Source organism: Phodopus roborovskii, unplaced genomic scaffold (assembly GCF_943737965.1).
Source record: "Phodopus roborovskii unplaced genomic scaffold, PHOROB, whole genome shotgun sequence".
NCBI lineage: Eukaryota > Metazoa > Chordata > Mammalia > Rodentia > Cricetidae > Phodopus > Phodopus roborovskii.
Window position 1 is genome coordinate 20529414 of NW_026125391.1, and position 16759 is coordinate 20546172.

Below are 16759 nucleotides of genomic sequence, written 5' to 3' on the forward strand. Positions count from 1 at the left end.
AACCTTAATAGAAAATACCTATGCAAAGGAAGCAATTTGTAGTTGAAATTATCTCGAGATGCTTGTGTTAGTTATACCATTGCTGTCTCAACCAAATACTTGATGAAAAAAACCTAAGGGAGACAGGATTATTTTTGCTGTCTCAGAGGGTTCTGTCCTTGGTGGCTTGGCCTCATGCAGTTGGGAAGAACCCCATGGTAGCGGGACATGTGATGTAAAAGGTTTCTTCAACTCATGGTGGATAGATAGGAAGCAGAGAGCAAGGAAAGGATCAGGGACAGGTACACCTTCAAAAGCATATCCCCAGCGACTCACTTTTCCATGCTCTCTAACTCTCAAAGGTTCTACCACCTCTCAAACTGGTCAAGTGTTCAACACTTCTAGGAACATCACATAGTGGCATAAGTGGCCAAGACAGTCCAGGCTGTGTCAAAGAAGTGGAATTAGTATTCATGATAAAAATGAAACTGTGATAAGATATGAACGTTCTATTATAAAAATGTCTCACTGTAATAGTGATAACCGTGAGTCTATCTAATTTTATTTATGTGTAGCATATTTGTATTTATTTTTAGACATATATTTATCACTGTGTGTGCTATTATTTTTTTTAAACCAATTTGAGAAAATGCTAGCTGCCCAATTAATTTGTTGGCAGAGCCTTTGTATTTTCTCCTTTGCTGCTTTCTTCCTGGGGCAGTATCCTGTTCTCACACTGAACCTTTTAAGTATGTTTTGCCCTCAGGAGCAAAGTCAAGGAACACATTGCTTGATTCATACCGGACTATCTTGGTAATGACAAAGATACTTTTAAAACACCCTAGAAATGGGTTTTCGGTGGTTATTTGTCCTTTCATCTTTTGAGCCACAACCACTCACCCAATTAACAGATTCCTGTTGTAGAATAAATGATTAACCATTTTAGGAGTGACTCTCAAGAGTTTTTGACTGGGATAAAGTAGTGTTTTTGAGTGCCCATAAAACCATTTGGTGATCAGTAGTGGGTGAGCCAGAGACTGGGCAGAGTTCTTACTTAGCTCGTGAGAACTTTATTCTCAGACAATAATTCATTCACCATCTGGTAAGCAGTCCCATACGCCCTGTCCTGAGCTTTCAAACTAGTGAATGCCTAGCTTAAGCCACGGTGCCTTAGACTTTATACTTGTTTTTGATAGAGCAGAAATAAAATATTTTGATGGAAAGAAGTCAGTTTTCTGTAACCAGTGATGTGAAAATTTTATTTCCTGGGAAATTACTTATCTAGACATTGTTAAAAATGCAAGTATATTATTATGATTTGGTTACAAGAGAATAATGTTTCATGTTTAATTGTAATATTTCTCACCCATCCTTTTCTTCCCTTTCAGTCATAATAAATGATTTGTGAGACCCATTTTGAACATTATCTTTTGAATAACCCTCAAACCGTACCTAATGTTTTCGTTGTCAAAGCAGAGGTGTCTGCAGAGGGAGTGGCAGCCATTGCCACCTCATGTTTTCGTTCTGTGTCTTTGTTTCACTCACACGGAAGGAAGCTCTTTAGACAAATTGTAATTTTAATGCATGTGCATATGGATACATATAGACTATGTGAAGAGGCAAATAGAGATTTGTGCTTTTCTAATAAACGCCCTTTTCTTTCATTTAAGCAAGTTCAATGGATTATGCTCTAAAAATTAATTTTAAATATTCTGCAGTGTGTGCATGTTTGCCATAAAAGTCAAGTACTACCATTCCTTACAAATGACTTATGAATTTAACTCAATTTACAAGAGTTGTTAACCACAACTTACAAAGAGACTTTGTCCCAAAATGTGTTTCTTAGTCAATTGTTTGCCAGTGTTTTCTGTCTAGTCCAGCAGACTTAATCCAGTTCCTGCTTGGAAGGAGGCATGTGGATTGAGGAAAGAATTAGCAAGAGACAGAGTCTAGAGGGCACCCAGTGAATACTAGGATCCACCCCAAGTTTATTATCCAAAGTTCATATATACCCCAATCAGAAGGGGGAAGGCACAAGACTTCCTTACCATGATATGAAGAACAAGCAAGCATAATTATCTTCTCAGTACCCAAAACATCAAGTAACCACACCCTAAACTAAATATCCTCTTGTCAAGGCAAGACACACAGTAGTCACACATTGGGCCAAACATTCTGTTGTTTTAACCTTGAAGGAGAAATGGACTCGAACTTGCCAACCTTGAGTCCAGATGTAGTGGAGCCACTTCTATGGGCCCTGACAGCTTTCCATAGAGAAAAAGTATGACCAGGTTCCCAGAACAATTTAATGTTAATTGAACTGCAGTATAATCCTGAAGAACTAACCATCGTGGCTACCTATGTTTTCCCAGTAAAGGCTTTCCTTATCTCCAGAATGCCAGTTTCCCTGTGTGCTGCCTCTGGGCTGCCACAGAATCTGCACTCACCCTGGCCCTAAGCTAATTTCTGCAGGGCTAAGGCATGGGCATGAATGACAGAGTGCAGTGAGGCACAGGAAGGAGCATGTGGACACCCTCTGCTAACACACCTCAGATTACCCTCCGTTCCCTTTTCCCTAAAAGAAGAAAGGGACTTGCAGCCAGAAGAGAAACTTCTAATCCCCTTTACGTTCCAGATTAAGACCAGAGGTGGTGTTGCACACTTTTAATCCTGCACTCAGGAGGCAGAAGCAGGCCAATCTCTGAGTTCAAAGTCAACCTGGTCTACAGTTCCAGAATAGCCAAGGCTACACAGAGAGACCGTCTTGAAAAACAAAACAGAACAAACAAAAAGCCTCCAAATTAAACTAAGTTCGCACATAGATGTTTAGGACATGAAATGTTTCCATAGTTTTAGGTGCTATCAAGATGTTCTAGGTCATTTAACTTAGAAGGTGGACAAAGAGGTGATAGGCAAGTGCAGGGAGCTGGGATGAGATGAGAAGACATTTGCTCCAAACTCTGCCATATTTGTCAAATGCAACTTCACCTAAATTGAACATAGTGATGGTGTTTCTCGGGAGCTGGTGTCATCAGTACTGATATACCATGTCCCCTATTCTACCTAAATATTGACCTCATCCAGCGCCCCCTGGTGGTCCATCCAGATGCTTTCTCAAATTCGCAGTGCCCTCTAAACTTGCTTTTCATCCTCTGGACCATCAACACCTGGTTACAGGATTTTCCATTCCTCTGCTACAACTACTATCTGTTATGATAAAGCGTGAGGGGAACCTTGGTGGATTCCATGACAGATAACAGACGAGGGTGACCGAGGTGGGGGACAAACACGCCAGGCAGACAGAGCTTAGTAAAGTTTTATTAGAAAGGAAAAGAAGGGGGAGAGTTAAAGAGACACAGAGAGAGGACAGAAGAGAAAAAGGAGACAGGAAAAGTCCTGTCTGCCCCAGGGGAACAATGGGAGAGAGAACTGGAAAGAGCATAAGTGGGCAGGGGTCTGTCTTTTAAAGGGTCCTTTGCACCTGCATGCAGACTAAGTCATGGAACCCTGGGCTGACCAGGGTACTGCCTGAGTGCATTCAGCCAGGTGACAGGGGCAGGCCAGCATAATGCCTGAATCTTTATACTATCTAATATGGATCTTTGGAAAGCAGAGATGTTTGGGATAAATTTCTAAAGTTCATCTTGAACTAACTCAGAAAAACAATAAAATTCACTTCTCCATCATTACAAAGATACTAGGATGCCTCAAATAGGCAAATGAAGTCATAAGAAAAGGACAAGGATGGGCCTTGGGAAAATCCTGGGGACTTAAACCAGGACTTTCTGTTCATACTAATATGTCTGCTTCGTGTACTTGAACTACATTTAGCAGAACATATGGTAATTTTCTCCTAAAGGGAATGACCCGATTTTTCCAATCACAACTTGTAAAATCCCAGGGAAGGACTCTGATTAACCCAATTCATATTTCATGTTTATGCCAAGACAACTCAGCATTGGATGGATGCCAAAAGAAATTATGAAAGCAAATCTGCACAGTAGAATAATGTGTGGGCAGCAAGTCTCGTTCCGATGAATTTATAATTGATATATGGGAATATATGCTTAAAACCCAGATTTTAACAACATTCAGTATTAACTCCAAGGGAAAAAATTTGATGAAAGACATCAAAATGTTGAATGTTTATTTCTTCTGGGGTAAACATTTCCCCATCATCATTTTCCCTGCTTTTCTTTTTTGTCTTTTCTTTCTCTTTTGCTTAAGTGCTAGGGACTCAGTGTAAGACTTCGAAAGCTAGACAAGAATTCTAGCGCTGAACCACATCTCCTCTTCTCTTTCTTTTCCTCTGTATACTATTTTCCCTGCAAGAAATGTTGAAAACAAAGGGGAAGATAGAAGAACTCTGCCACTTTCCTGGCTGCTGTTAATAGTCTCCATATGGTCCTCTAGGTTCCCAAAAAAATCCCCCACACAGCTGCAAAAAATTATCTCCCTGAAACACAGGACCAGGCAAAGCATGCCCACTTTAAACTCTTACGTGGCTCCTCATAACCAATACAGGCAAACCTGCCATGAATGTTCCCACAAGTTCCTCAGGTGTGGTCACTTCTACACCTCTTCTACAATAGCTTGCTTACCTTGAATTATGATTGCAACGAGCTATGTACAACTGTTTTGAAGGCTGAGTTCTTACTCCGTAATAGCACAGGGTTTGCATATGGAAATAGTCTATATATATTTTTGTAGGGATTTCTAAAAAGAAGGGTTTGTAGAATATTTTAAGATGTGCTACATTTGTTTATGCTGTGGAATATTTGTTTAATGATGCAAAGATGTGTTGCATTCTTTTACATTGCATTTGTTTATGAAGCTGCCTTACTTTGCTTGTCTAAAACACCTGAATAGTCTAATAAAGAGCTGAATGGACAATAGCTAGGCAGGAGAAAGGCTAGGTGGGGCTGGCAGGTTGAAACAATAAACAGGAGAAAATGAGGACTGAAGAACAAGAAGCTGAGGAGGACATCAGGGACCAGCCACCCAGCTACACAACCAGCCACCGAGTAGGAAATAAAGAAAAGTATATAGAATAGAGAAAGGTAAAAATCCCAAAGCAAAAATGGGATAATTTAAGATAAGCAAAGCTGGCTAGAAATAAGCCAAGTTGAGGCAAGGCATTTGTAAGTAATAATAAGCCACTATGTGTGAGTTATTTGGGAGCTGGGTGATGGGCTCCCAAAGAGCAAAGAGTTAAGATTTAAAAAAAAAACTACAGTGGGGTGTCTATAAAGAGCCCACAAAATTCAAACAAATGTAATTCACCTTCAAAAAGGAAATTAAGTATGTAGGAGAGACACACACTTCATTGAGTTATTAATGAATAATGTACTGCCTCATAAAACATCAGCCAATCGTTGAGAATGCTGGGGGAAATGTTGCATGTCTTATTTTGGTTTCAATTGTATTGTTGAATTTTTCTTCTACCAAATTATTAGATAACACCTCAACATTGTTTTAGCTTCTATTTCCAAATCATGGCAAGGGTGGGAGGGGGGCATGCTAAAGACGAGAGAGCAGAGGCCCCTGGCATAAGTCGGCACTCGGTAGAAATAAAAACAAAACAAAACAAAACCCCAAACCTTCAAGTCCTAACGTTTTGGTCCCAGGTGCACCAAGAGGCTCACTATACCCTCCTTCTGGCATCCTTGGGGTTGAGATGCAAACAGAAGGCCGAAAACTACATTTCCCATGAGGCCACTCTTCAACACGCACTCCCCGCCATGACGTCGCTGCCATGGCAACCGAGGATCCCACTTTCTCTGGCCCAAGTAGGAGCTCTCATCCCGACCGGGTCAGCCCACGCGGAGCCCAGGACATCTGGGGCTGCACAGCCACCATGCCCAGGTATTGCTGAACCTGCAGGTGGGGCACTCATGACCTCCCCTCCTGGACATGGAAGGGGCTCGGGAGGGTGCGGCGGGGTACCAAGCCCTGGCACAGCGGGTGGAAGACTGGGTCAGGACCGCGCCAGTCCCCTCCTCCCCCCGCAACACACACACAGGCCTAGAGCTTGAGGATTCTGTCACAAACAAGTAGATCAGTAGCGTTCGCTGATTGCATAGACGGTTCTCAAGTGCCACTTGCTCTTGCAGGCTGCAGGGCAGGCGGTGCTGGAACCAGACAGCAAAGCCACCTCCTCAGGGCCCCCTGCCTCGTGGTACAAGATTTGACTGCGTCAGGTACCGAAAGTGCAGCACCTCCTTGAAGGTGGAGGGTTGTAAAATATTGAGGGCTTGTAAAATACGTTTGAATTCTTTATCTCTACAAGGTCCTTTAAAGTACCTGGACCTCTAAATGGCCTGCAAGGATGTTGGGGAGATAGGGCCAGGGACCGTTCGCCCCCTTCTGGATCAGCGGCGTGAACTGCGGTTGGGTTGATGAAGTTCAGGGACTGGAAATGAGTCAGCTTTGCATTGCGTTCTCATTGGTTATCATAGTGAAGCTATATGGGTACAGAGGTTTTTGTTGTCGTTTGTTTTGTTTTGTTTTTGTGGGGAGCATGGCAGCTGGAAGAACCCTTTCCATTTCCTGGGCACTTAAGAAACATAATCCCATTTAGGAGGGATGCTGTGTAAACAGAGCAAGTAGATGGAGACAGAGTTGGGAAGTAGGAGGATTCTGGCCTATGAAATAAAACAGTTCCATTCAACATTTCTGGTTTTCTATTTTGACTTTGTTTTCCTGCTTGAACATTTAAAAACATTCCCGTTTTGTTTGGAATTCTGGGAATTGAACCCAAAGATTCACGAATGTTAGGCAGACACATTACCATTTAAATATGCCATCACTCCAGTTTCTAATTCTTGCTTAGTAATAATTATAGGCCATCACTAGCTTTTGTATTTTAAAAGGCCAGCGACTAAAACTAAATGAACAGGGACATCATAACAATTACTATGGCCCCCAAAAGCAGAAACACTTTTTTAAAAAATTGGCATTTCAGAGACGAAGAAACAGAGGAGAGCCTGGTGATTAGCACAGAGGCTTGCATGTATTACTTGCTTAACAAATATTTGCCTAGGACTGGGAAGATAGCTCAGTGAATAAAGTGCTTGATGTTCAAGCATGAGGACCTGAGGTTCGAAAATGCAAGGGGCAGGATAGTTGTCCATAAACTCTCAACTTTGGGGAGGGGTTGATGGCAGGAGGATCGCTGGAGCTTCCTGGCCAGCTAGTCCACCCAAGAAGGCAAATAGACATATATACATCCTTTCTGCTCTTGACTGTGGGCGTGCCTAGCTGTGGCACGCTCCTGCTGCCTTGAGCTACCTGCTTGCCATGACTCCTGCAATTGTGAGGCAGACAAAGGTGTTTTATCACAGCAGTGGAATGGAAGCTAGGCCACCCAGCTTATCAGTTTCAGTGTTCTTCACGGACCGTTTCTGGGTGAAGGGTACTAGAAAACCCATCAGTGTTTTACCTGGTTATTGACTTCTGGGAAATAGTATTTTTATAAATCTTACTGAAACAAAATTTCTCTGTTGGAAATAACTACTTCTAATGATTCCTCCTGTTTCTATGGCTTTTGTTTTTCTACTTCTTATGCAGCGAAACTCTCTGGGAAATTGCAAAAGCTGAAGTGGAAAAAAAGAGAAGTCATGGAAGCGAAGGGGACGGAGTGGAAATTGGAGAAAAATCCGTTTTCTTCATTGGCAGTAAAAACGGGGTGATTCTTTAATATTCTTTAGTTGTTGAGATGATTTAGCAATCAGTGACAAATTTTACTTTAATACCTTGATAAATTTTACATATTTTCAAATCCTTAATCAAACGGTCAGTCTGAATCAGCATAGATTAGAAAGGGCTTACCATTGCTCTAGGAAAAGTTATAACCGTGAACAAAGCGTTAGGAAGACTCCTAACAATTTTTATTTCATAATTTGAAGTATTCAGATCTTCTGCTTTGATTTTATATAAAGGCCAAGATCTATTTAAATGTCTTAGTCAACACCCTAAATCAGGAAGTCAGTATCTCAGCAATATTCACACTGGTCTCAGTGACTTCACTTTCAGGAATCTCTGTGAAGGGATAGTTGAGTTGTGTCAGCGATGTTATCAAACAGTTGTTTTGGAGGATGTGGGGAATGAGGTGGTAGTCCCCATTCTCTGAAAGGTCACTTGACCAAGTGTACTGACGATGTGGGCTGTGGTCACACAGCAAGAACAGACATATCATGTCCACACACACAGAATTCCTGTGTGCAACGCAGGGCCGCCAATGACTCCGTCCACATAAGGTCAAGGCTTGCAAGCTGCCAGATGCTGGAGTCCGTGTAGCATGGAGCTCTGTTCTGTTTGGAAGTCATGTTTCTGTTCATTCTCTGTGGTCCATGCTTCCATGGAAGGGCTCTGAAAACCAGGAAGCTTGCAGAAATAAAGTTCTGAACCAGTGAGGCTGTGTGTTCAGTGGGCAGCCTAAGTACCCCTCAGGTCTCAGCATCTGCTCAGAAATAGCCCCAGAGCACTAGGTATCTTCTTTTGTGATTTTGTCTCCATTTATCATATTTATTGGCATAAATAATTATATAACAAGAAAGAAGTTGGGGCTGGAGAGTTGGCTCAACAGTTTAGATCACTGGATGATCTTCCAGAGGACCTGAGTTTGAGTCCTGTCACCCAATGGCAGCTCACAACTGATGGTTACTCCAGTCCCAAGGGATCAGAAACCCTCTTGCCTCCTCAGGCACCAGGCATGCACACTATGCACAGACCTACACATAGGCAGAATTCCCATACATATAAAAATAAATAAAAATAAAAATCAAGTTTAAAATTTAAAAGAAAAAAGTTAAGTGTCTTGGAAGAAAATAATGTGAATTGAAATAAGCAGGATATAAATTTTATGTATAATTTGACCTGTTAATTAATGTGCAAAGATAAATAATTTTTGGGCAGTAAATGTTTAATTATTGTATTTTCATTTTAATTTCTGTACTTTCAAATGTTTTCTTATCAGCTCACTTGCTGCACTTTTTAATTTAAATCTGAATTTAATTATTTAACATAAAACTTTCATGGGCTAGAAAAAAAAAAAGTTGTCTCAGTTGATAGAGTGCCTGGTCTGAATTCAGATCTCCAGCATCCATGTAAAAGCTAGGATGTGTCATATGGGCTTGGGTAGGTCCCTGAACCTTGGCCAGTCCAGCCCAGTTCATGAACTCCAGGTCTAGTGAGAGACTACATTTCAAAAAATAAGATGCAGCATAAAATAAGCAAAAAGTAAGATTGAGCAAAACACCTGATACCAACATCTGACCTTCACACACACACATACATACGCATGACACATAAATAAAATTATCACAGGTACTATGTTTGTAGTTTTTAACTATGTGAGTATGGGTTTACCATTGGGAGTAATTTTGTTTCCTTATAATATTTCTTCATTTAAAAATGTTTTTTGGAGACTGTCTCAGTACATGTAGGTTAGGCTAGCCTTAACATGATTTAACTTCCCCAAGGGCTGGAATTACAACACCAGAGAAGAGTGTGATCTTTATATTATGTCTAATATGTCAACAGTTTCCTGTCAGGGACATACATATATACACACATACATAATGACATACATACCATATAATGACATGTACATATACAAACGTATATAATGGCATACACATATACACACATAATGACATATACACATATAATGGCATACACATATACAAACATAATAACAAATACATACATGTGTGTTATGACATTCTCATATAAATACATGTATAATGACTGGTGCTAGTCTTGTGGACCATATAAATTGTTACATTATATATTCTGAATATAGAATATCCCTGAAGGGCTTCCGCTAACACCGCTGACTCTAGCCAAGCACACTCCCACACTGAACACCCACTGAGCTGTTATCTACTTGTCACTCCAGGTGACTATTGTTCTTGACTTCTTTATACTGTGACAACCTATTTGGTTTGTGGGTTGATGTCTGTGAACCCATTCCTTTTGTGGTAGCAATAAGTGGCCTATATAGCCCAGTTTTTGTTCATTTCCACTAATGTAAATTTAAACCTCAAGAAGCCAGAACTTTTACAGGTAGTGTTCTGTGAATAAATGCCTTGCTCTGGAATGTATTCAGAGTATTAATTTATTTTGAAGGGTAAAGAGAGGAAGTAAATGCTTCTCTTGTTCAACCATTAGTGATCGCCCTTAAAAAGAAGCCAACTGCCATGCATGACTCCTTGTTCTCCTTCCAGCCTCTTCTTCATTCATACAGTGGGTGTCTGTTAACATCCTTACGATCCACTAGCTTCTGGGTACTGGAGCCACAGGAATGAAGGGCACAGTCTCTCCTGAGAAGGGACACTGTGCAGCCAGAGACTGAGAGAACTTGAGAGACTCCATGTCAATTTCTTTCTTTCTTTTTTTCTACTGTGATCAAATCCCTAACAGGAACAGGTTAAGGGAGGGGAGATTTATTTATTTTGGTCCATGTTTCAGAGGGTTCAGTCATGGGGGTCCACAGTGGAGCAAAGCAGCCAGGAAGTAGAGGAGAGTTGTATGGAAAGGGGCCAAAGGAACACTTGAACACTCCCAGGATCTTCTTCACCTAGGCTGTATCTCCTTGCCATAACCTCTTAATAATGCCATTGTATTGTGAACCCATCAAGGGATTAATTCATCCAGCAGGTCGGGATCCTTGAAATGCAGTCATTTCCCCAAAATTATCAGTTGGCAACCAAGCACCCAGTATGGGAGGCTAGGAGGGACATATTGTATTCGAGCATAGGTGGGCACCTATGAGAGAGTGAGGGCTAATGCTGGAAGGGCAAAAAATAGTGAAACCACATCAGTTCGGGTGCAGGGGTCAAGTGAGTGTCCTGGATCCAGAACAGAGGGTGGCAGTAGGAGAGAGAATGAATCGGGTCTCTGTTTTCACAGTGGAGAGTAAGGTGGTGCTAACCTGAGCATCATGGGATGTCTACTTTTCCCCATCACTCAATATGCATGGATGCAGGCACTGGGGGTGGGGGTCGGAGGAGATGGGAGGTGTGGGCAGAGGTGGTTGAGTTTCTCTAGGATGGGTGTTTGCAGTTAAGGAAGCCATTGATACTTTCTAGGATGCTTATAATGATAAACTGATGTTTAGGATGGAAAGAGGGTAGTGAAGGTGGGAAGGGCCCGGCACAGGGCAAATGTTGGGGTCAGCAGGTTTTTGAGACCTTTCCTAAGGTGAAAGAGACCATTTGGGATCCCTGGAGGAGAGGCTGGGGGAATATGCTTCTGCGGCTGTGATTTGGAAGTTATGCTGTTCCTAGATGTGACAGGATTCAAGATAAAACCGTGAAAGTGACATGTAGCAGGCACAAGAAGAGAAAAACACAAGCATGTCCATTAGAAATACTCCTGACATAGTTATGTCCACCAGTGTGCGCATGTGTACATGTATAGACAGATGCATGCGTGTATAAAGGAAACAGGACAAGGCGTTTCAAAATTGGCCTCTTATTATGTAAAAGTATATTTCTACATTGCGGTACCTAATTAGCTGTATGTTCCTTGTGTGGATTGCTTTAATCGATTTGTTTGATACATCAAGGTTTCTAGTGTTTCAGTTTTGTGTAGCACCAGCCATACTTTAGCAGTGTATGTTGTTTTATAGTATTCCAGTTATCTCATTACAAAGACTTCTTTCGATCTGATCGCACATATAATCTTGAGTGATTTATTACCATCTTTTTGGTTAAAAAATGTAGCCTTTAAATATATATATATATATATATACATATATATATGTACATATATATACAAATATGCACACACACATATACATATATAGAGAGTAAAATATCCTGTCTTTTTAGCAACCTAGGATTTTCCAAATGTTTCCTTGAGCCAAGACACTTCCTCTGGTGAGGCTGTCCCTTTCCAAGGCTTTCACAACCCTTCCTTGCAAGGAGGCATTCAGTTTTTTTCACTGAACTAGTCTCTGGGTGGGATGTTGGATAAGTTTCATGGTTAGTGGATAGAGCCTATATTTCTTGACTCCTGAAAAGGAAGCCGGAATTAATACATCCTCTAGAATTAAAAAAAAATAGTAGAGTGTTTGAGCCTATCTATAGAACATCTTTTATTTGTATGTTATCTTTTCCCTTTAATTCCACTTCAACAATTGGGATGGAAACATTTTAGAATACACCAATCAGCCTAACCAGTAATTAGCATTGCCGAGTAAAGAGAAAGTTTAAGACAGATGTCAGGTGACCACAAAAGTGAGATGTGATAGCTATAGTTGTCATCTGTGGGAATTTATAATTACAGTAATAGCAGTGTAGTTACATTGTGATAGAAAGTTGACGGTTCGCTTTTCCCACTTATCAAACTTTCAAGTAAATTTGAAAGTTTCTAGCTTTTAGTTTCCAGGTAATTTATCACTCAAATGATTTCAAAAGCTATTTTGGGCCACAGTTAGGAACACTAATAAAATCTTACATGTGGGTGACATTAACACAGCATTCTCTCTTGTTAATTTCTAGGGAAAGACGACTATTATTCTACGGTGTCTTGACAGGTGAGTGTATGTAACCTCTATGAGACAGCATCCATGTTTGTTCCAGCTACAACCGAGCAAGTTAGCCCCCAAAGATAAGGAAGGAGAATAACTTTGAGATTCCAAATATTTAATCCTCAGTCTTAAATACAGCCTTTAATAGTACCTTTAAAGATAAGACTAAGAAAAACCCCACAAATTTTGGGGGTTGAGACTAGATTTCCTGTATGAAGGAGAAATACTACCACCATTACCCAACCTCTAATGGTGTATATGTCCTTCTGGGCTGTGCTGCTTTGGTATTTAAGTTCTTTGTATTGTGCCTAATCCATGCCTCTATGAACAGTAATTGTAATGTTTTTTTGTTTTGTTTTTGTTTTTTACAAATCATCCAGTGTAATATTAGTTTAAGGTAAAGTGCTATAAACTGCAGTATGGAATTAAAACTGTTCATTTCAGCTCTCTGGTAGTATCCCCAGATGTAGGATGATGTTTTAAATTGTGGGTTACTGATTATACCAGTAAAATTTATTTCATATTTTTTCTTGCCACATTAAAAATGAATATATACCATATAACTGCTTGTCAAACAATTTAACTTGCCTGGATAATTCATTTGAATATTATCCAAGTTGTTTATTGGTTTTATGCCCTTGGTCTTATTTTTTTTTTCAGCTCTCCTATTTGGGCTGAGATTTGAAATAAAGAACTACATAAAAGTTTCCCCTTGATGTCCTTACTAGTTGACAGGTATTAGGTTTTAGGTCACACGTTGAGGCTGAGCAAGCAAGTCAGTTTTTCCCACATGGCCTGCATTCAGAGAGCTGGTTACCGAGAATGGCTCCTGATGCTGCCAGCCTACTTCTTTCCCATAGGCCCCTGCAAGGGCACCATGCCATTTAGGCACCATTATTCACTCCTACACCTATCACTAAAACCTCTAAGATGGTTTTAAGGGCTCTATTTGGGTCTTGTGGAATAACGCCTTTCTAACTTCACCTCGGTGCTGGTATTCTAGGTAGCCTCTTTCCTAGTAAAGTGTTTAAGAGGAAGTAAAAGTGGTAGGATTATAGCATAAGGAGCTGGGTCCAGCATCGTGCTAACAACTCTGCCTGTGTTGTCCAGGGATGAGCCAGCAAAGCCAACCTTAGCTTTGGAATACACGTACGGAAGAAGAACAAAGGGACACAACACAGTGAGTTCACTTTGAAGTCACAGCTCGTGCCTTAGATGGGAAGCTATGGTGCTGAGATGGCTCTATGTTCTCTGCAAATAGTAACCATACCAATGGTGCGTGTCATAGACGTGTGTTGTTAGACGTCAGATGCAGTTCCGCTGTTGTGTAGCTCACCCAATCTGTGAAGACATTTTCACTTTCTCTATGGTATCCTAAAGTGTTGTTCACATTGTCTGTACAGTTCTTTGGCCTAATTATGCCTACTTAATATCATGAGTTGCTTGCTTTGTATATGATACTTTATTTTATTTTAGACTAGATCTTTTGTGTCTAGCCCAGATGGTCCCAGATTTGCAATCCTCCTGTCTCAGCCTTCTGGGTATTGTTGGAACTATAAGCATGTGACACCAGGCCCAGCATGAAATAAGATTTCTTTGGAACTTAATGGCAGAGAGTTCTTTACCTACTTCTAGTAATTATATAGATGGGACTTCTATTTTTCAAATGAAAATAACATTATTACTGTCTCCATTTTTGTAATTTTTTATTATTTTTTAGATTTGTCATACAATAAATTTTGAACATACTTTCCCTCTCTTCCAAGTCCTCCCAGATCCTTTCCATCTATCTCCTCACCTAACTTTCTGTTCTTTCTCTCAAAATCAAAAGGGGGGGGGGGGAAACCCAAGCAAACAAAACAAAAAAGACCAAAAAAAAAACCCCAAACAGACAAATAAAAACAAGAAGCACCAAAGCAGTAACAACAACAAAAAAGCACACAGAAAAGAAAAGCATGGAATGCTTTTGTATCTGTCAACCAGTTGCTGCTGAACTTGACGAGGCTTGCCTTGGAGTGTTGTTGATATACCCAGCGGCACTCCACCAGGGGAGAACTGGTTTTTCCCTCTCCCAGAAGGTATCAATTGCACATGGTTTCTTGGTCAGGAACTTGGTGCCTGCTCCCCCTTTCCTTGCTGGGATTTTATCTAGCTTAAATGTATGTCGCCCTTGTGCGTGCTGTCATAGTTTCTGTGAGTTTATGTGTGGGTCAACCCTGTTATGTATGAAAGACACTGTTTCCTTGGGGTCATCCACCACTTCTGGCTCTTAACAATCTTTCCACCTCCCCTTCCACAGAGGTCCCCAAGCCTTGACAGGAGGGGTTTGATACAGACATCTATTTAGGGCTGAGTGTCCCGAGGGCTCTCAGGGTCTGCACATTGTCCAGTTGCAGTCTCTGTGACTCCCCATCTACTGCAAGAAGCAGCGCTTCTCTGATGAGATGAGCAATGCACTGATACGGGGTATAGCTATTGCCATCATGGGTCGTTTTATTACTGTGTTTGTTAGAAGGCTAATACTAGCAGGTTTTCCTCTAGGCCATGACCTTTCTAGTCTCAGGTTCTTGGCCTCATCAACAGTGTCAGATAGGTCCCATCTCATGCAAGGGTCCTGAAATCCAGTCAAAAAGCAGTTGTTTGCTCCCATGACCTTTGTGCCAGTTTTGCAACATTCTGTCTTGCAGGCAGGTCACTGTTGCAGGGTTTATAGCTGGGTATTATTGATGGATACTTTTCTCCTCTGGTAGCATGCAAAGTCCCTCCCAACACTGTGAATGTTAATCAGTAGACATGAAGTTATAGTTGTGCATGAGCTCAACTTCTCCATGTTCAGTGACATAAGTAAGTGGTGTCTTCAGCGTCCAGTTGTGGAGGGTGAACAATAACATTGACAATAGCCTGTGATGTTTAAGAGGGGTGGGGGAGATCTGTGGGACCCCTTTGGCCAACAGCTCAACAAAGAGTAACCCATTCCAAATACTGGAGGTTTACTTGGTCACATTTGATCTCTAGTGGAATTTGCCCCCTACACACACACACACACACACACACACACACACACTATATGGTAACTCCAAGGTGTTTTTCTTGTATTATATATTTGCGTATATATCTTTGTGTGGGTGGGTATTTGCATGTGAGTCAGGTGCTCACAGAAACCAGAAGAGGGCATTGGATTGCCTAGAGCTGGAGCTGTAGGCATTTGAGAGCTGCCTGATGTTGATGCCAGGTTCTCTGCAATAGCAACTAGCACTTTTAACCACTGAGCCCTCTCTCCAGCATCTTGGTGGCTCTGTTTTATTTCACAGACAGGCCCTAATTATATACCAAAGCTGGTCTGGAGCTCTCTATGCACTCCTGAATGGCCTTGAACTCACAGTTACCCTGCCTCAAAGCTCCTTATTGCTGGTATTATGGATATGCATGAATCATCATATCCATTTTATGAGTTACTTTTGATTTGTCTAAAAATCTTAATATTTGTGAAAATATACTGTTCAAAATCTAAATTGCTGTGTGTGTGTGTGTGTGTACATACATACACACATACATATATATAGTGTTGGGATTGTAGCTCAATGTTGGAGGATTTGATTAGCATCTTTAGTCCCTGTGTTCCATGCATAGCATTTTGGGAGGGGAAAAAAATCTAAGTCTTGGTAGTATTGTTGGAGACCATAGTCCTAGAGTCTAATTCTGTTTTCACCTGTTTCAGTGTCTGTTTAGAAACTCTTCAGTTAGAGGAAGTACTAGGTGAAATACATAATGTGGGGACAGAAATTCCTATGTGGAATTGCTTTTGGAAGTCTCATAGAAAAGGGGGGGGTCATTTCTTAAACTTAGGTATGTGGGAGAAGAGTCTAGAACAGAAGGCCCTACTGTTCCCTTACAGAGGCACATTTGTATAAAATGACCTAGTTCAAATGTTTGCTCATTAGGCAATGTATTAAAGAATGGTATAGCCAAGCATGGTAGCACATATCCATAGTCCCAGTGCCTGGGAGGTGGTAGTAGGTGGATCTTTGTGAGTTCAAAGTCAGTCTCATCTACGTAGCAAGTTCCAGTGCAGCCAGCATTGGGTAGTGAGACCCTGTCACAAAAAAGAGAAAAGAAGAGAAGGAGGGAGGGAGGGAGGGAGGGAGAGAGAGAGAGAGAGAGAGAGAGAGAGAGGATTTATAACAGATGTAAATGTGTCAAGAATTGAAACTGCCTGTTATTACTTCCTGGATCCAACAATGA

General features: G+C 41.0%; 1 protein-coding gene across 1 annotated transcript in view; it reads left to right on the plus strand.

The window, feature by feature from the left end:
* Window positions 1-5718: 5718 nt before the first annotated feature.
* The window catches only part of Dync2li1 (dynein cytoplasmic 2 light intermediate chain 1), a 30855-nt gene continuing 19814 nt past the window's right edge, over window positions 5719-16759 (plus strand). Inside the window, exons 1-4 of the mRNA XM_051175189.1 lie at window positions 5719-5844; window positions 7549-7666; window positions 12489-12523; window positions 13628-13697. Coding sequence (XP_051031146.1) covers window positions 5735-5844; window positions 7549-7666; window positions 12489-12523; window positions 13628-13697 — 333 coding nt within the window. The 5' untranslated portion in view covers window positions 5719-5734. The remainder of the gene's footprint in view (window positions 5845-7548; window positions 7667-12488; window positions 12524-13627; window positions 13698-16759) is intronic.